The 21,862-nt window shown below is 36.4% G+C and overlaps 1 protein-coding gene across 6 annotated transcripts in view; it reads left to right on the plus strand.

Moving 5' to 3' along the window:
- The window catches only part of LOC131069486 (putative acyl-activating enzyme 19), a 349,361-nt gene that overhangs the window by 65,268 nt on the left and 262,231 nt on the right, over window positions 1-21,862 (plus strand). For all 6 annotated transcript variants that reach the window (XR_009112138.2, XM_058004939.2, XM_058004937.2 and 3 more), the window contains one exon: window positions 12,197-12,393. Coding sequence is in view for 5 of the 6 variants with exons in the window: in XM_058004939.2 (XP_057860922.2) it covers window positions 12,197-12,393 (197 nt within the window). In the remaining variant the exon portion in view is untranslated. The remainder of the gene's footprint in view (window positions 1-12,196; window positions 12,394-21,862) is intronic.

A 21,862-nucleotide genomic window follows, 5' to 3' on the forward strand; every position in this document is an offset into this window, starting at 1 on the left:
GGCCATATATCTACCCTTATTACTATTAGTATTCAGACATAATATTTATGTAATAAGTATGTAGTTCTTGGGATAGATACCAATCTGCTGTCACCACAATAATTGCCAGTAATATAATAATGATCTGCCAGTATATTAATATATTCTGTCCCTTTGATGCCCTCCTCTTGAGTGCTGATCTGCTATATGTATATTCCTCAAATCGGTAATACAGGGTTATGTCCTTTCCATAGTCCATGACCCTCCCAAGAGTGGCATCTCTTAATAATTGTCATTGGCCCCTTCACTAATAAATCGCTGTTGTTAAGCTTATTGAGATCGTTGTCTAAGTGTAATCGCTCCACATCAATGATTAATGACACATGTTTATTATAAGCACAACCCAATGCTCTTTTAATCACCCAAAACTCTAACATGTGCCTTAACTTATTGCTGTATTGTTGTCTTGTATAGGGATCGCTGTATGTACACAAGTTTATGCTTCGATCTTTATTTTTATGAAGATAACTGCTGCTTGATAAATCAATCCTTTAATCGAAACCACAGAAAAAAATTGGGAAGTCTTATTTCATAATACAATTTTCTGATCTATTTAAGGCCTTTTTGTGGTGGGGTCATGACATTTTAAACATTGTAAAAAATGTATGTGGTTCATTATAAGGGCCACTTTGTAATAGATTTCATGGCATTTGAAGGACTTCCAACTACACGGAGGATCATTCATGGCAATAGGATTGTAGCATGTCTTGAGCATAACAAAAGGTTGTAGCGAGGGCAATGGAACTGGTAAAAGCAATGACACACGAAGTTTGGACATAAAAGTTTCACAAATGGAGGGAAACCAGAAAACATTTCCCATATCTCAAATATAAGCTTTCATGAGACTAAAAGATCTCTGAGAATGGAGGTTTGACCATAATGGATCCAAGAGTAGAAAATCTTAGACACAGATGGAGAAGACACTTTGAAGTTAGCATGCATTTGTGTGAGTAGGATGAATACATACCTGCGGGGTTGATTCCAAACCAGCGGTTTTGACCCAATTCTGCAGATTTTATTCAATTGATGCCCAATGGAACTTGAAGCAAACACCCAACTCGTCCACTTCCAATTTTGTTCGGAACTAAACAAGGGGGATGTTCTAACAACAATTGTGTAGAGAGGTGTGGTTTTACTCATCTAATAAATCATAGAGGAGGATAATTTAAAAGATTTTATTTCCAAGAAGTAGAAAGCTGAACTAAAAGGGGTTGACAGATGACACGTACTTTTCTATTTGAGCAATATACTTTTGTAGAAGAGTGATTGCCTATGCCAGTAGGTTTTTCACCCCTTAGAGGGTTTCCTCAGAATAAAAATCTTATGTTTGTGTTGCTTCTTTACATTTCAGCACTTTTTTTTTTATGTGAACAACTCCATAGTTCCTCCCAATTATCATTGTCATTTGGATGTCCAATTAGAACAGTAATTCATTTGCTTGATTTCCTATTTTGTAAGTAGTTTTGTTAGAAATTGCGTATCAATCACCAACTTGCATTAAGCTGAATGATTGATGCAGAGGAAGGATACTAAAAAATGTTTCAACTTACAATGACAATGGTTTCAAATCCACCCCTTATGGATACCCTAGGACATACCTATTGGTCTCTAGACTTTGATCACCATTCAAGGCTTGATCAAACATTACAAGGCAATGTGAACATCATGGTGCACTGGTCTTGGGCTTGTGATGTCATAACAGGTACAAATTGGTGGCTCCCAACATTGCCACACACACTATCATTGGTCGAAACTAGCCCTTTGCAATTAGGACTGTCAACGTTGATGGCCAAAAGCCAAATCAACACATTTATGACTTAGGATAAACCCTTGAACCTGACTTGGGGAACCCACACAAGCATTAGTATCAGTCACTAGATCTTCTAACCTCCCAAACCTTCCAACAGGACTTTGTTTTGTAGAAGTAGTACTGGTAATCATAAACTGTCACAGGCTGTCCCTTTAGGACAATCAATCATATCTTTGTGTTTACTCAACCAAATGGCCTGCAACCAAGTTGGTTTGATGCATAGGGTCCCCACGCATCCTTTTTCCACCACATGCAAGATGTATCAATCCTATGGTGTCTCATAAAATGTTTCTTCAACCTTACTGTCCTTAATTGTCTGATACATAGAGATATCAGACCCTCAATCCCTTACCACACGTGTGAACCTTCTCTTTTAGATCTGCAAACTTGGAAAATGAAAACAAATATTTACACAGGCCTCCCCACCAATTTGCGAGCATTTTCACCGTGGGAAAAGCTTGATACACATTTTTCTTTGCCACTGGTTAACCTACCTAGGGTTTTGGACAGTTTTGAATAGCTTTTACTAAAATTACAATATTTCCTAAAGTACTGGGTGAAAATTAATGAGACCAGGTGCAAATGAAACTAGATTCACATGTCTAATATATCCCACAAGTATCAGGTCTTTTTCTGATCCGTACAATCCGTACCACGTGCTAGAGCAGCAATATTGGAGGAGAATACAAAGGAAATTGCTCCAAGATGATTTCGATTTTCATTCCAAATTTCATCAACCCCTTGGTTCGTGTTTAAAAGGCCTATTTATGCTTGTACAAACAGTTCTCAACCTCCAGCCAACCTCAAAATAACTTTTAACAACTTTTTGAAAAGTTGTCACTACAAAATGAAAAGTTGTCATTGACAACATTGACAACATTGACAACAAATGAGCAAAGAACTTCCCTCTTGAAAAGCCATTACTACCCCAAGCATGTGATAAGGTTGAAGTTCGTTGGCCAAGGACACAAAGATCATTAAGGATGCAAATTCCCGTTCCGGTTCGGCATGTCTTCACTATTCCTAAATACTTCAAGTTCTAACATCTTGAAGCAGCATGAAGATCATCAAAGACAAAGGATGATTTAAATAGAATCATGTCTTCGGACACTAGTTTCAATTATGCATTTGTAATTTTGTTTTGTGTCACTTTCACTTGCATTTTTGTAAAATGCAATTACATGTAAAGCAACTATAAGTTGAGTTAAATTAGGATTGTAGTTGGAATAAGTCATGGTGGTTGAGAGAATTTCTCAAGCTAGTTAGGATCCTCCCACCTTTTTCTCAAGGCTCCTCTCCTATAAATACTTGAGGGGTCCTATTGTAATCGATATCTTTTGGCAATGCAACAAGACTTTGCTAGTTTGTATGTACACTCTAAGACTTTGAGCTTAGTTGTAAATCAGATTGTAGTCAATTAAAAGAGGCAAATTGCTTTCAAACTTTGTGTTGATTCAAGGTGTTATGTGACAACATTTTCTGGAGATTGATTGTGAGTTTTGAGGTGTTATACAAGAGGGATTCAAGCTCAATCTTGTAGACTTTAAGCTACTTATTGTGTTTGGAGTTTTAGATTGGTTTTAAGATTTGATACTGCAAACTTTGAGCTGCTTGTCATGTTTGAAACTATTGTAGGACGCTCAAGCAAAGGGGACAACTTGTAGACTTTATGCAACTTTTATTTTCTATGTTTGTGCTTAAGAGGTGCATCATGTAGTTAGACTTTGAGCTGCTATATACTGTGCTTGGTTACTAGAAAATCATCTAAAAAGGTTGATAGTAGAGTATATAGTTGAAGACTTTGTGCTTTATTTCTGTTTTCCCGTCCTGGAGAAGCAACAGAGGACTTTGTGCTTTTATGGAAACTTTGCTTCTTTATTTAGTTTACTTGATTAATCTTTTTTGCTTTCAGCTGTGATTCTTTTCTAAAAGAAGAGAAAATAATAAGTGTCTTTTCTGAAAAAAGAGAACAAGACAGAGTTTCACCCAGATTTAGAATAGATTTAGAGTTAAGAGTTTATTTCTGAATTGTTAAAGTAGAAAGCAAAGGGGTAGCCTTCCCTAAATTAGGAGAGTTTTATGCTCACACACTGTGGCTGAAACCACAATTTTGTACATCCCCCAGGTGTACAAAATTTTCAACCAACAGTTAGTACCAAGTTTCTTCCACAAAGTCCTCCAAAAATGACCAATAAACTTACTATCTCCATCTGAAACAATGTTGAAAGGTAAACCGTGAATTCTTACCACCTCCTTGAAGAATAGACTTGCAATATATGATGCATCATTGGTGCTCTTACATGGGTTGAAGTGAGGCATCTTTGAGAACCTATCCACTACAACATACACTGCGTCAAAACCCCTTTGTGTTTTGGGTAATCCCATGACTAAATCCATACTAATAGACTCCCAAGGCCTATTGGAATAGAAAGAGGTTGATATAGCCCTGCATTAGTGCTACATCCCTTAGCCTTTTGACAAATAAAACATCTTTCGACAAATTTTCTTACATCGCTTTGCATTTTAGGCCAAAAGTAGTGTCTCCTCAACTTCTCCAAGGTCTTATCAAGATCAAAATGACCTGCAAGGCTGCCACTATGCCTTTCCTTTATCAAATTATCCCTCATTGAACATTTGGGCACACAAAGGTTAGCCCCTTTGAACAACAAACCCTCTTGAATTAAAAAATCAGAATTCATCTCATGAAAAACTCCATTGAATTGACTACAAGAAGCATAAATCTCTTTGAAATTATCATCTTCAACATACATACCTTTGAGGACTTCAACCCCTACCCTTTGCAACTGAATATCTTGGACCATTAATGCTCTTTTACTCAATGCATCAGCCACCTTATTGGACTGCCCCTATTTATTTTTGATGGTGAAAGTGAAACTTTGTAGGTACCACCACTTGGCATGTCTATGGCTGAGTTTCTCTAGACTGTTGATGAGTTGGAGGGCATGATTGTTAGTATACACCATAAATTCTTTTGGAAGGAGATAATGTCTCCCCTTCTTTAAAGATTGGACCACGACATACATCTCAAGATCATATGAAGAATGCTTCTTTTTAGTATCACTGAGTTTCTCACTAAAGAAAGCAATAGGCCTACCATCTTGACTCAAGACCACTCTTATGGCATAACCACTTGCATCACATTCAATTGTAAATACCTTATTGAAATCAGCTAAAGTCAATACGGGTTGTTCCGCCCCCCTCTTTTTCAAATATTGAAAGATTACCTCAGCCTCATTGGTCCAAACAAACCTTTTTCTTCTATCTCCCTTGATGGTGTCAATGATTGTTGCACATACATGGCTGAAGCTCCTTATGAATTTCTTGTAGAAACTTGCCAAACCATGGAAGCTTCTTGCATCACCCACTGATTTTGGTGTAGGCCAATTGAGGATTGCCTCCACCTTGCTAGGATCCATCTTCAATGTGCCTTTGGTGAATATGAACCCAAGATAAAGCAACTTTGTCTTCAAGAACTCACACTTCTTCAAGTTTATCATTAGTTTCTCTTCATATAACCTCCTCAAAACCAAATCTAAATGATATAAATTCTCCTCCCTATTAGAACTGAAAACCAAAATATCATCAAGGTAAACCACATCAAACTTACCAATAAATGGTTTCAGGACCTCATTCATAAGCCTCATGAAGGTACTTGGTGCATTGGAGAGGCTAAAGGGCATTGCCAACCATTCATAGAGCCTTTCATTTGTCTTAAAGGCTGTCTTCCATTAATCTCCATGTCTGATTTGGATTTGATGGTACCCACTCTTCAAGTCTATCTTGGAAAAGTAGGCTGCCCCACTCAAACAATCCATGAGATCTTCTATTCTTGGAATAGGAAACCTATACCTGATTGTAATCTTATTGATGGCCCTGGAATCAGTGCACATTCTCCATTCTCCCCCCTTCTTTGGTGCTAAGATAGTAGGAACTGCGCATGGGCCAAGACTCTCTCTGATGAGCCCCTTGTCAAGCAACTTCTGGACTTGCCTCTCGATCTCTTCATTTTGTTGTGTGGTCATCTTATATGCTGCTTTGTTAGGTAGGCTTGCCCCTGGAATGAAGTCTATATGATGGGTAATGTCCCTCATGGGTGGTAGGGAGTTTGGAAGTTCATCCACCACAATGTCAACATATTTGCTGAACAACCCTTGTATCTCCATGGGTAAATCATTCATATTTACTATTGTCGTAAGAGTTCTGGGCCTGATTAGGACAGCAAATCCTATCTCCTCTTTTACCATCTTCAAAAATTCTTTTCCCCCTACCAACATCACACTAGGCCCTACTGGTGGTGTTTTATCTTCATCTTGCAATGGTGTAAGAGTGCATGAAACCCCATCCTTCTCTATGACATATGTGTTTTTCCTCTCACCATTTTGGCATTCCTATCATATTGCCATGGCCTACCAAGAAGCAACTTGTCATTGACCCAAGTTGTAAAAGTTGTCATTACAAAATGAAAAGTTGTAATTGACAACATTGACAACAAATGGGCAACTTTTACAACTTGGATCCAAATGACTCAAAAACTTCACAAATGATTCAAAATGACTTGTAATGGTCCAAAATGACCTTATTGACATCAATCCTTACAAAACAAGACAAAAACCCAAAATTGGGCATAGTTGCATGATAAGGTGCCCCTGCACCTATGATTGACACTTTTGAGGTAAGTCAAGCATTCTGGGTGGTGCCACATGAAATTGAAGAGTACACACAATGTTGGGGCTAAATTAATTGTAGTACTAATAATATTTCCAGTATTTTGGTATTTATGTTAGTGATTTTTATGGGGTTTGAAAGATGGGGATGAATAATGTAATGTCCCCGTCAAAGTCACTGTCAAATTATAAGCCTAGTTTGATTTTAATAAAGTGAACTTCTTTAATATTATATCATTTTTGGCATGATATAATATAATAGTTCTTTTTAAATAAAGATTAACGTTAAATATTGGTTGCCGCTTTAATCTATGGAGTGGTTCCTTATGGGACTTTTTAACTGTTTGTATATTATAAATAAGCCTGGCAAATAGAGAGAAGGCAGATTGGAATTATGGAAAGTATTCAGTGAAGGTTGATGTTCCACGGGAAATCAACGGGGAGGGGGAAATTGAGTTCGTTTCGCCAGCATTATTTTGGCCTACTGGAATCGTAGTTCAACACTACAGAGACGTGTTATCTATATTACACCTTCGTGAGGAAAGCTTCGGCTATTGGAGGAAGTCACGGGCAAAACTCCACACGTAGGTCCAACGTCAATATAATACATCCGGGAGCATTGCAAGTCGGTTCGTTCACCTTGAACAAATAAAAGCGTGACGGGAAGAAAGCCGAGAGAAGAATCTTACATCCCAAGCATTTCACATTTGCTGTGTGGTGATAAATTTCACAACTGGTGCGTTCGGGTTGAGGGTCCAATAATGGAACACGTGGTCATCGCATAAGCATCATCGACGATTGACAGAGCCAACATTGCAAATCGTGCGGAGTTGATAAAGGTCCAGGGGAAAACCATCGCAAGTCTGGCACTTCTCAGATTGGCGAACTAACAGGTGCACACAGGAAAGCTTAAATAAATGATGTGCTTGAAATGTCTGTTCAAATAATACAGTGATTGAATATTGAGTTAATGTAATGATTAAATATTGAATGTGAATAATGTCTGCACTATTGCCAATAAGTTTGATGGTTAATTTCTGAATCACAAGACCTTTTGATATTAAAAGGAAGTCACAAACAAACAATTGAATTCAATACAAACTGGACATACACATTGCCAACAGTCAGCATCAGACAAGAATTTACAGTTTACATATTTATCTATAATCAGTCCTAATCAGGTATATTTCAGAATAAGTAAGATTTTATTGTTACAAGGGACCCTTTTAGCATCGATTTTGGTTAGAAAGGGGTCCTAAAAAATACATCTTTGAAGTATTGTAACTTGACCTTGGCATAGACATGTATACCACACAACATACCAAGAGATTGGCTCAATAACATGGGCAATCACCAAAATCGTATTTGACAAGATAATGGTGTTATTGCATCTCAGTTGGAAGCAAGGACTTGTAATGTCGATGTTCCTGACTTGATAAATATGGTTTGTCATTCATTAGGTATGATTTCCCACTCATCATAAGATAAATCATGAAATCTCTAGGTTGATATGATGGATCATAGGGAGAAATTTTACTGCATGGGATCTAGCTGGTGAATAGCTAGTTGAAATTTTATTGTATTATCAAGCAGCCAGTTATTATTAACAAGAAATAATAGAGGGAAAGATCCAAATCTTTGATACAGACAATGATCTATCAGTTCCCATTGAGAATTCAAATACTATTACTACAAGAAGCCCCAAAAATAAATCCATTCGCCATGAGCATATCAAAGAAACATTGAAAAGCAATGTGAACTAGACTCCCATATTTTTGCTCCCTCCTAGTTTGATTCCATATTAATCCAAGCCACTTGACAAATCCTCCCTTTCACTTTTCCATGTATCAATCACAACTGTCAACATATTTTGTTGTCACACTAATATGTTAGTCTTAATGAGATTTGAGCCCCTACACTATGGCCACATTTCTCCTTTCAAATTGACACTTTGACTATTTTGTCTTCATGCACAATTAAGGTCAATAAACCATCTAGCATGCCCAGTCACCCATGCCACATCAGCTCCACACAAAGCTAACTAGTAAAAGATAAAACAAGGAATTGAAAAATAAATTGAATGAATGATTCAATAATCGGATAATCTATTCAACAATATACAAGTGTATATAAAGAGATTACAAGGACGATGTTCTAAATTAAGAATAAGTCGTTTAAAGTGAACTACCAAAATGCTAAACGCTAAATAAAGCTTAAAAGCTAATTAACTAAAAAGAAAAAGCTAAATGCTAAATAAAGCTTAAAAGCTAATTTAACTAAAAAGCTAAATGACCATTAAACAAGGAACTAAATATAGGTGACTAAAATATAATTAAATATTCTAACACCCTCCCTTAATGGTCATTCTATCTACTAACTACCCTACAGAAGACACTGTAGGTCTTTTGATCACAAATGAAAAGAACACTTTGCTGCAGTGGAGACCTCTCTGGATCTGAAAAGTGTTAATGACCAAGAATACCAAAATCCATCCAACTTGACTAACCAAACTGAACCCTGAAACCATGATTTTGAGGAAAAATCGACAAACCCTCCAAAATTGAAGATACAAATCATCATTTTTGTGGAAAAAAATGGTAAAAACCCTTGAAACGATTTTTGTGGAAAAAATCGAACAAAACCCTAAAACTTTGCATGGCAAGACCCAAAACACCACGTGGTAAGACACCAAACATCACGCGGTAAAACATTAGACATCATGCAGGAAAACACCAGACAACATCACGTGGTAAAATACCAGACATCACGTGGTAAAACAACAAACCTCACGTGGCAAAATAGCAGACATCACGTGGTAAAACAACACTCCCTGATTTTTGAGGAAAAATCAAGGAAAACCCTCCCATAATTGAAAAATAAATTGAATGAATGATTCAATAATCAGATAATAATTTTTAAGGAAAAAATTGTAAACCCTTCGAACAATTTTTGAGGAAAAAAAAATGTGGAAACCCTGGGACCTGTAGGACGAGGTCTGGCCTAAATCAATCTGATCATGGCAACGATATTCAGATATCGTGAACATGCACTGTTTCCAGGTGTTGTGGTTGAGGCCATTGAACTTCTGACTGTGTTCCAACATGATGTTGGTCAAAGATTCTGGCACGAATTCCAAGGCATGAATTTCGAGGTTTGGAAGAAACCCAAAAATTAAAATTTTCTGCACACTTAAAATAGCATAAATGGTGCCCAAAAAAAAGCAAAAATCCCAACGTTCACAGAAACAGCAGAAATTGCGAATTGTTTTTTAAATTCCAAGGCAAATTTGCTGGCACAAAATTCAAGGTGCGGAAAACGAGGCACCCAAAAAATCTGAGACCAACCCAGAAAAGCTCTTGAAAAACCCACCAAGAATTTGAAAACAGAATGCAGATTTGACGGCTCAAAAATTGAGGCACGGAAAACGATGCACCCAAAAAATATGACGACGACCCAGTTGAGGTCTCGAAAAACCCACCAAGAATTTGCAAGCAAAATAAAATTTCAACTTAAACTGAAGGGTCAAAACCCTAGTCGAAAATTGCAGAAACCCTAGGAAAATTTTCAATCTGCAAAAAAAAAACTCCAGGTTGCAGGCCCGAAAATCTCCAAAACTCTAAAAAAAACATGAACTGCTGCCCAACACAGAAATTTGCCCACGAACAAGAAACCCTCGAAACCCACAAAAAGCCTTCAAAAAAGCAAAATCGTTTTTGTATAAAAAAACAATAAAAAAAAACCTGGAAAATTTTCCAGAAAGAAGGCCATGAATTTTTATTAAAAAATTTGCCAAACTTTAAAGAATCCCATCGACCCGCTCTGATACCATGAAAAATAAATTGAATGAATGATTCAATAATCGGATAATCTATTCAACAATATACAAGCGTATATAAAGAGATTACAAGGACGACGTTCTAAATTAAGAACTAGTCGTTTAAAGTGAACTACTAAAAAGCTAAATGCTAAATAAAGCTTAAAAGCTAATTAACTAAAAAGAAAATGCTAAATGCTAAATAAAGCTTAAAAGCTAATTTAACTAAAAAGCTAAATGACCATTAAACAAGGAACTAAATATATGTGACTAAAATATAATTAAATATTCTAATAAATCCATTCGCCATGAGCATATCAAAGAAACATTGAAAAGCAATGTGAACTAGACTCCCATATTTTTGCTCCCTCCTAGTTTGATTCCATATTAATCCAAGCCACTTGACAAATCCTCTCTTTCACTTATCCATGTATCAATCACAACTGTCAACATATTTTGTTGTCACACTAATATGTCAGTCTTAAAGAGATTTGAGCCCCTACACTATGGCCACATTTCCCCTTTCAAATTGACACTTTGACTATTTTGTCTTCATGCACAATTAAGGTCAATAAACCATCTAGCATGCCCACTCACCCATGCCACATCAGCTCCATACAAATAGTAAAAGATAAAACAAGGAATGACCTAGGGAAAATATTTAAAACCATTCCTCAATGGCTTTGTCACATAAGCTTAATAAAGAAGACACATGAATGCCAATAAAATTAGGATTTTAGTTTTTGTTACAATTGAGCTTCCCTTCCAATTTGAAGAAAGGTATATCTTTACACACTCTGCTGTTTTGTGTTATGAAGGTGACAAATTAAAACGTTAGCAAGTGGAAATGTAATAAAAAGTGCAGTGTATACCATCTTTTGCAAAAGTACTTTCACAATGATGGCGTTGCTGACCTTTTCTGAAAGATATCCACTGCTCCTACTTCTGGATAATCCCAACTGCTAATAATAGTGGTATTTTCTGCAATTCATTGGCCAGTTTCAGTTTAAATTCTAAGTATACATGACTCTATAGGGATTTAGTTGTGGCTTCTCAGGTTGATTTGGTCCATTGGATTGGTTTCTCTTATGATCTGTTATTCAGTGAAATTCATTTGACAAATTGCAGTGTAAAATGAATTCTGCAGAAAACTTTTGACAACAATGACATTCATGACTTTTATGAGAGATTGATTTTTTTCCGGATAAACCCCATTTTGAGTTATACGTTCATTCTTCACAAAATACTGTGGTTGATTCAGTTGAAGATCTCCCCTAAAGGCCTAAATGGTTTCATAGGGACTTCCTTTTGGATTCTCAGGCTGATCTTGGTCATGAATTTGGAGTTTGGAAGGTAGAGAGGTTATTTGCAAATCCTGATTGGCTTCTTCTTCACATAGATGGAATCTTTGCTGCAAGATTAAAGCATTTCATAACAACATGTTTGGGATGCTGATGGAAATTAGAGCTACTTTGGGGTATGATCTTCTAACATTGAAGCGTCCTATCGAGATGTGTATGGGAAGGATTTTAGAATAACAATCATTTTGTTCTAAGACCTATGCTATTACATTAAGTGATTCAGTTGGTGTATCTCCTAAATGAGGTTCAGATTGATCATTGATGTAAGACAAGGAATTGTCTGGTCTTTTATGTGCATACTGAACAACTGTTTTATTTTTTTTCCCTTGTGTGTATGAGCTTCATAGTTGTGTCTGTTGCATTGCAATTTGTATATTGCATTTTGTTTTTCAAATTAGTATTTATAGAGTTTTTTGTGGCCTTCTTTTCATTTTTTCCCCTTGGGATGGATATATGACAGAAAATCAAACTACTGTTGTACTTGCAGGTCTTCTTAACCGTTTTTTGTGGATGGAGACACTGTATCCATTTATTGATGATGACATTTCATGCTTCAAGACTGCAATATGCTTTATTGATCACTTGTTCGAGATAATTGGACCACTTCTTGCTTCAACAACTTTGGTTATACCTTCTTTTGATAAGTTGAGAGAAAAGCCTCTATCAATTTTCAATATTTTGAAGGTGAGACTTGATCCGAGTATGTGAAAACATGCTATATTGAAATGTTTACCACAATATTGAATTTTATGGAGATATTTATAAGATGTTTCAAATCTCTCTTTTTCTTTGTCTCATAGAGAAAAAAAAAACCATCTTAATGTTTCCTTCCGAAATAAATATTAGACCTACCATGATAAGCTTTGACTATCAAGCAATTTGTGAGAACTAATGTTTTGCATGCTAGATCTATGTTATGCTGAGCAGAATATGAATGCTGATTAGATTTTTTTTGAAAACATGAGTGATTGTTATATCAATTGTCTTGTGGCATGCAACAACCCACCTTACTTTGATTTTGGCAATATAGAAATGCATATGCAATGCTTCCACACTTTCTGATAACCTTGATCTCAGAGTGGGCAAGGTGAGAGCATATAGTGCTTCAACCACACATCATCTATGATGTATGTAAGAAGATGAATGGCAGCAAGCTAGGGCAACAAGATTAAAGCCAGACATAAGACGAATAATTTATGAATATCAAACCTCTTGCTAATAAGCTACGGCTTAACAAATAAACTCCGACAGATATTTACATGGCCCTTAAAATATTCATAGATTCTTTAGTCTTGTGCCAAATAGTGATCTTTGCCCTACAAATGTTATCGGCTTCAGAGAAACTGAGTTATAATGTGCACGCCAGACGTTTTTACTCAATATACTTTTCACGACCTCCACAAAGAATGGCGATTAGGTACTAAATTAAACACCGTTCCGAAACTCCGTGTTTAATATATATTGCCTTTTTTTTTAAAGTTCAAACTTCTCGATATGTAGAGGTTGCGTTTGCTTCACATGAAGATGAAACGGCTTCTTGTATGCACTGCACAATATTTCTAATTTTTTACGGCTGGCAAAATATTAAATCGGCTCTCGTAGTATATTTGCGTTACTTCTCAAGAGTCCGCTCCATATTCCTTTGCCCACACTTTGGATTCAGCCAAAATTAATCGGGCCCCAATAGTTATATCGCCTTTTCGGCAATTCACCTTAAACACTTCTCACCACACTTCTCACCACAAGCTTGATTGAAACCAAAGCAATCTCTTGAATAGTCCGCTTAAGTAAAGATGGGCCCAATAACAACCTTATTAAACATTTGATCGCAAATATGAACCAAGCTATGCATAGAACTCGCACAATGATATAATATCGAACTCCTCCTTATACTGCCAATGACATATTTACAACCCTCAATAAAGTTCATGCCAATATATAGTCTCCACTTTACTAATTCCTTTAACGGAGCTAATGAATAATCAAAATCATGATGCCATAAAATACTTACTGAAATAAGTATTTAGAATATAATAAATCGGGTCCCTTTGAAATATGCCGACTTAATTTCAACCCCAAACATTTGACAACTGACCCAAATATTCAATTAATCTTCAGAACTCGCCTAGGAATATTATTCACGGCAAATCAGTTTCCACCCAATTGACATAAATAATATTTAGTGCAGATATTACTGCAAATTTGTCATCAACTGATAATCAATCCTGGAATTTAATTTCTTCAAAGAAGCACAGTTATCCAATGGGCTGGCAGGATGCACAACTCTGATACCACTATAATATCCCCCTACGTATATTAATTCCAGATTTTTCACCCAATGATTCACCAAAATCTTAACAACAATTTTGCATGCAATTGATTTTCAATACACCATCAAATTAAACTGATAATCATGAATTTTCAGACTGAAATAATAGTTTTAAATTTATGAAAAAACATGGCATTAAAATCGTCAGTAGAACAACAACAAAATTACCAATCCCAGCCACAACATTCACAGTCAGATTGGACAACCAGCAAAGAGCATTTGAAGCACATGTGAGTCACCTGCATGATAACTCCAATTGACAATGAGTCACTTGCATGATAACTCCAACTGACAATGGGTTTCCATCCACTGCCTCCAAGGTCGAGGGTTTGTGTCCTCAAACCTGCTGAAAACTAGAGCTTCCCATAAACTCTCCAGAGAATCAATTTCCAAACATTAAACCATGCCTACCAGAATGAGCCTCTCCATGTACTTAAATAGCACATCCCTGTGACTCTTCACATATCCTCTATCTGTCTCTTGGAATTCCCCTTTAATAATAAAGCGACTTTATTTTAATAATTTGACTTTGACATAAAGTCACTTAAATCTGCTTTAATAAATAATTAAATTAAGTTGTCTTTAAAGTTATTATGTTTTGACAACTTAAAACTTAATTATTTAACTGATTTCCTAATGTTCCAAAAAGGGGACATTACACAAGCTTAATTCATTTTCTAATGTTTTGAAGATTAAGGCTCGATGACTTTATAATACCGTGGGTCTTCATTATCTCTTCCGAAACTATTATCGAAAGTTTAAACTTCGTTTGTGCCAAATTATTTGTGGTCCCCGATTTCTGATATTTTAAGGATTTATTAAGTTTGTGTTTCTTATTAAGTGTCAGAGTGCTGCGAGGAACACTTAGAGCTGCCGCTATTAAGGCGGTGATTTGTCAATATAAGGGAAAGCGGCAATTGCACGTAAGCTGAAGTTAAATGAATACACATTAGAACCATTAGTATTGCCAACATAGGGATTATGTCAAACCATGAATTAACTAACCATCAGGAGGTGCGATTATCATGAAGTGGTGCGATTAGTTAAGGAGGTTTTTATGAACAGGTATGAGTCATGTCTTTTGCAATGTGACTTGTCATTCCCATTACAATATATATAAAGACTTTTCCAAATCATTCAAGGAGGGAAGGAGGAATTGGATATATTGATTATGGTATTGACTGCTAAATAAGCATTTGTCTTGCAGCCTGGTACACTGAATCAACTCTTGTTGTCTACAATATTGTTTGTTCTTTCTGATTACTAGTTAGATATAATTTTCATAATATGGTTAAGAACATAAATGAAATAAGATATTTCCTAAAGATAACTAGTAATTCATTAATATTATCAGCAGTAGATTACATAATATTAAGGAATTTTTATATAATTAAGTATTAGATGAAACTTGTAAATTTCTGATCCAATCTGTCTTATTTCTGCTAATTCCTATGGAGGATGGGCTAGATTTGTGCTCAAGGAGAGGTGTGTTGGTTGAAAATTTTGTACACCTCAACAGCTGTACAATATTGTGGATTTCAGCCACAGCATGTGAGTAAATACTCTCCTAATTCTAATGGAAGGCTCCCCCTATCTAAACTAATTTAATATGGATGGGACAACAGTTTTCCTCCTCCTTTCAAGAAAAACTATATTCTTTCCTCTTCACAGAAACAATAGCAATTAAAAACAAATATCAGTAATAACTTGTACCATAAAATGAAAAAGAGGAAATGAAGTTTCCTGAAAACCCAAATATTTCTGTCACTTCCTCTGGGACGGGAAAATAATATCAAGCTCAAAGTTTTAAATATCTGCGATCCTATCAACCTTTTGTAGTAATAACTTTTTAGATTTAAATGCAACATACAGCAGCACAAAGTCTGCAAATAGAATGCACTTTAAAACTAATCTATATGAGAATCTATCACAAACACAAAGTCTTAAATACTTCTCAACTCTAATTGTAATTCTTAAACTAATTCCACTCCCAATAGCTGCAACGCAAAGTCTGCAATTAGATGAAGTGAAGCTCTCTTTAGCAGCCTTCTACAATCTTCAAAGTAAGCACAAAGCTATACCCCCAAATGACATAAGAACACAAAGGGACAAAGCAAGACTTCAACACAAAGTTTGAAATTCCTCACTTCTTTTGTATTACTCAAAGATGGCAAATTTACAACTATAAAGCTCAATGTCTTTATGAGTAGAAAATCCTACAGAGTTTTCTTGCTTTCCAAAATGATAATAAGATACAATAGATCCCCTCAAGTATTTATAGGAGAGGGGTCTTGAGAAAAACGTGGGAGGATCCCAACTAACTTGAGAAATTCTCTCAACTACCATGACTTATTCCAACTACTAACTAAGACTTATTCAAGATTACAAGTCCTATTCTAAATTGACTTGTAATCAATTTACTTGTAATTACAAAAGTGCAAGTAATCAACTTGCAATTACAAAGGTGTATCTACAAGTAAACTTGTCAAAAGAAAAACTACAATTCTGAAATTACAATTCGGAAATATAAACGAAGTGTTGAAAACAATTATATGGTAGCATGTTTGGCCATGTATTCTTTAAACTTCTGGATAATTCCTTGTAGCTCATCAGGATTTGGCTTATGGGTGCTCTTAGCAACAATCACTGTTTTGACAATGGTATCACTACAACTAAGAATCGTAGGATTATGCTTCTCAAGAGTAGCCTGGATTTCTTGCAGAAAAAATTGGTACTTCACCAAGGTTTGGATTGATGTAACTGAAAATTGTTCATCTTGCCATTCTTGCTGAATCTTCCTTCTTGAAAGAACATCTTCTTTTGGCAACAACTCCACATTCTGATTTACAATTTTACAAGAAACTTTCTCACAGTGAGAAACAATATCTTGCAACACTTCCATGCACAATCCCAAAGTATCATCAATTGTTTCAATAAGTGATTTCAGGACAAGGGACTTATTTTCTAGAAGTTCTCCAAATTCTAGATACATGGTTCTGGTAGGAATAATGCCACTCTCTTGTAGAGCACTCAACTTTTCTTGTGGCATCCTGTGCCAAATTCTCAAGCTACTTTCAACCTTTTTCAGATTCTGTTTGAACATTGCAGAAGTCTGATTCAATTTCTCTTTGATCATTTCCTACTTGACCATCACCTGGAAAACTTCCTCCAAGACCCGAACACAGATCAGTAATTTGATCTACCCAAGAATCTAGTGCTTGCACTTTTTGAGCAGCTCTTTCAATTTCTTGAACTAATTCTTTGGTATTGAAAGCAGTTGAAGGATTGGTCCCTTCTTCAGAAGACTTGGTGATCTTTTGAATAATTGAGATGAGCTGCAAATTCTCTTCCTCTAGCTTGTCTTTTTTCATTAGGAGTTCATCATATCGTTGCACCAATGAAGTCATTGAATGCTGAGCATCATGCATGACAATTGCATGTGTTTGTTTACCAAGCTCCACCCTGGTGATTTTGTAGTCAGAAGCTTGCATCTCTTCATGTGGCTTATCTACCTTTGGTTCAACGATCTCCACAACTTTTATCCCGTTGTTGTCAATTGTCATTCTCGAAACTGTCTTAGCTTTTTTTAGCAACCTTGGGTTTAGTTTTTTTGAGCTGTTGACAATCAAAGATGTCAGGAGAAATCTCCTGCTTCTTTCTCTTAGGAGTGAAAGAGCTTAGCCACGGAGGTAAGGCCATTGAATTTGCCTCAGAAGCAGCTAGAGGTGGGGAAGAAGCAGTTTCTGTTTGAACTATAGTGGTCACCCTGGGAGAGGTTTCTGTCTGAACAACAACCATGGCCTGTTTAGTAATTGGAGGATGTGATGCCTGCAACATGAATTTGTCAAAACCGGAAGTAGAAGTATCAATCTCCGATAATGACAAGCCAAGCAAAGAGACATGGGTAGGACTATCCTCAAAGATATTCATCAAATCCTCCTGTGTGTGATCAAGAGATGGTTCTGCTGTTGACAATGGAATGACACTCTTTGCATTCATACTTAATGGAATAGGATCAATGTGGATGGTGGAAAAAGAATACACATCTGTGTCAAAGGAGACATAGGCAAATCCAAAGGGATTTGAGAAGGAACTTCGTGAGGTGACTCTGAAGTTGTGGACCTAGGAGCATCATCTTCTTGTTGTTCTTCTGGATCTTCAGGATCAATGACATGAATATGAAGCTGTGGTTTCTCTTTCCCTTTCACTGTCACTTCTTTGGGAGGAATCACCATTACTCTGCTGACTCTCAACTTGATCCTTGTAGTAGAAGAGGAAGCACCTTCCTTGTTATCAACTCTAATTTCGGACTTGCATCCGATAGGCCATGTAGAATCATCTTCCTTTCCAATCTTGATTTTGATGAGTCTAACACCATTTCTTTTGAGCCAAGCATTGGTGTTAGCTAAGATAGGCTGAAATCTATCAAGAATGGAAGTGCATTCCTTCTGTGACCATTGAATTGATGGAAGTGGTGCTTCATCGATTCTTTTTTCAACATACTTGGAATCGAGTACATTCCCATCATCAATCATTCCTTCAGGAATGCTAGCAAGGTTCAAATCAACAATTTGCTCAAGTGTGAGCCTGCAATAGTCCATCCTATGGATCTCCTCTTCTGTGCGGAGATCAATCCAGATGTCGTCTATGCGATGTACATGGATGAAGGATCTTTTAATCTTTTCCTTCATGCCCCTGTAATCAAAATCTGCTCTCGCTTTGAACCTTTTGAGTTTGATCTCCTGCATCTCAGTCTCCATTGCTCTGGCCTTCATGGATGTCATGAGAGAACATCGAGCAATCTGCAAAGGGTTATTAGAAGATATCCCCATTCCAGCCTTATGTCGAACTCATTGCTGTGCATGAACTGCCATGAGTTGCCTCCCCAATTCCATATGAATGATTTTGTCGGTTGGATATCTTGGAAGCATGTACAGCTGCCCACTGTAGCATCCAACTCTCAAATAAGTAAATGTTGGGAATTGAAGGAAAAGACACCCATGCTCATTTACTTCCTCCCATGCAGCGTTTGACACTCTTCTGTTCTTCAATGTTCTGTTAAATAGACACATGTAGTGGCCATAGAAAGCATCCTGGACTTTCCTGTAATGCAACTTGCTAGGTCTCAAAGATAGCTGATCATAGTAATCCCACACAGGCACAAGCGAGTGATCACCCTTGGTAGAAAGACCGAGAAAGTGTTTGGGTGATGCTGCTATATACACCAAATATGAGCTTATGTAGAACGTCAAAGTGGTGGGAACTCTGGCAAGCTGCTCACACAAAGCATCACTAATGATTTCACCCCAAAAGATGTGCTGAGACTGTCTGATAAGTACGATGAACTGATACATCCATGATTCAAACACATTTGAATGCTCTAAACCCATGATTATGCTCAAAAGGGTAATTGTATCACCAATTTCTTCTTTGAAATCACAGCGAAACAACTTAGCCCACCGGGTAAGACAGGTTCTAGGTTCTTGAATCCACTTGTTGATATGACGCTTACATTCCTTCTCCCTCTTCATGTAGTATTCTGTTGCACTTTCCTTTGAAATTTCTACATAAACAAGAGCTATGGGTATTTTGAAAATCTTTTCAATATTTTCAGCATCAAGATGGGTAACTACCCCACCATATCCATGTGCCCAATCTCTATATCCTTTATCTCATCCAATAAAGTAGAGACTTGAGAAGGAGAGATCTCATTCTAATACTTGTCGTATTTGTACTTCATCTTCTTTTGGGAAGACGGTGCTGGCAAATCAGTCATTGAGCAAGAACTTGTAACGTTGCGATGAAAATCCAGAAGTGTTAATGCAACATCATGATCCATTGAAAGAGCCATATAATCTTCTTGAAAGGGGAAAAACTCAACTCTAACCCTAAAGCTTTTGAATATGGAAGGATGGGTAGACAAGAGGTTTTAAAGAATGAGCTTTTGACCAATTTTTGGATTTTGGGAGACGAATTGCAAGTATGAAAAAGGGAAAAACTTGTGGAAAGACATAACTACAATCGGGTTTTTAAATCGTGACTGCAAGTAGACTTGAAATGGCAAAAAATGAGTGAATGTGCGATAAATGGTAAAAATGGGATTTTGACATGAGGGAAAATGAAGTTTATGACCAAGGATAGTAACCATGAATGACTACGAATGGAATTTGGAAGAATAATCTCATTTTAACCACATGTGAAATGGGAAGAAGTTAACTTGTAATCAGGTTTATAAAACCCGATTTTGAATGGGTAGGCTTTTAAAACAACTTTTTTTTATTTTACAAGTTTGGCAAAAGAGTGTTAAGTCTTTTCAACCAAAGGGGAAAAACCAACTTCTCAACTTACTTGCAATCGGATTTTAAAAAACCTGAATGCAAGTGGATGGAAATAATATAAAGGGGAAAAACATTGCAATCTCCAAATTGCATTCAAGATCTGGGTAAAATGGGAAGAACTTATGCAAATCCGAATTCAATCAAGAACAAGATATATACAAAGCATAAACAAAATACAAAAACAAAAACAAAACTGAAAATCACATACCTTCCTTGAAGAATGCCCTAGACCAAAGCAAATGGACTGAGAAGAAACTGTAATGCTCTTTAAATAGATAAGGAAGCCACCACATTATGATTGCAATCAACAAACAAAATCGGTTTTGCCTTCAAATCTTTCCACAAAAAATGGCTTGGAAAGAAGACTCACATTTGGTGCCAAACACTTTGCATTAATGCAAGATACAAAACATGCCAATAATGGCGGAAAAGGAGCACCCAAAACATGGAAAGAACCAGGAAAAACGTTTTCAAAAACGTCTTCCAAAACGCCTTCAAAAACGTCTTACGTGTTTGCCCAATCTCGTTTTTGGTAGAAAACATGGCAACAAGCAATGATTCCTTACAGCATAGCATGAATGTGGAACGGATTTAGGGGAAGAATGCCACCAAAATTGGATTTGTGGGAACAAAAATGCAGGTCGGGTTCTTCCTTTCAAACTACAAGCAAATGTGCCCTCCAAAGATACAATCGGGTTTTTAAAACCCCTTTGCAAGTTTTAAATTACATTGCTTTTTCCTTCACTTGAGCAATTTCGGGTTTCTAGGGAAGAAGAGCACAAAAAGAAACAACAAATCGACTTGTAATGGGGAAATAAAACCCCCATTACAACTAAAAGGAATAAAAACTAAAAAACTTGCAATAGGGAAATAAAATTCCCATTACAAGTAAGACACAAGACATAAAAAAACACTTTAAAAACTTAAAAAGACTTGTAATAGGGAAATAAAACCCCTATTACAACTTAAAAGCACAAAGTAGGAACTTTTATGAGAACTTACAAGTTCTCATTAAACTTGTAATTGTAAATTCACTTGCAATTTGTCCAAAAAGTTCCTACAAACAACTTAAAAGACAAAAAGAGAAATGGAAATAAAAAGCAAGTTACAAGTTAAAAGTTTGAAATAAAGTGCATTTGTAATTGCTAGAAAAAACCCCTACAATATTAAAACATAAAGGAAACTCTAAACCTGCAGAGGAAAGAAAATTTTCCACTTGCAGTCTAGAAAATAAAACCCGATTTTGAAGGAAAGACGTAGCAAACGAACTCGAAATGTGATAAAATTTGAAGCACGGATTGAAGATGGACCGAAGATCAGTCTAGTTTAACCAAAAACAATTTTTTTGCATCGGGAAGCGTGCCTTAGAGTAATTTTTTTTTTTTTCTGTTTTAGCCAAAAATTTAAAGGGGTTGTCCAATTTTGGGAATGCAAAAAATATGGACAACAAGGTGGTCTAATTCCAACCAAATAGGTGGTCCCGAGA

Source organism: Cryptomeria japonica, chromosome 11 (assembly GCF_030272615.1).
Source record: "Cryptomeria japonica chromosome 11, Sugi_1.0, whole genome shotgun sequence".
In the NCBI taxonomy this organism is placed as follows: Eukaryota; Viridiplantae; Streptophyta; class Pinopsida; order Cupressales; family Cupressaceae; genus Cryptomeria; species Cryptomeria japonica.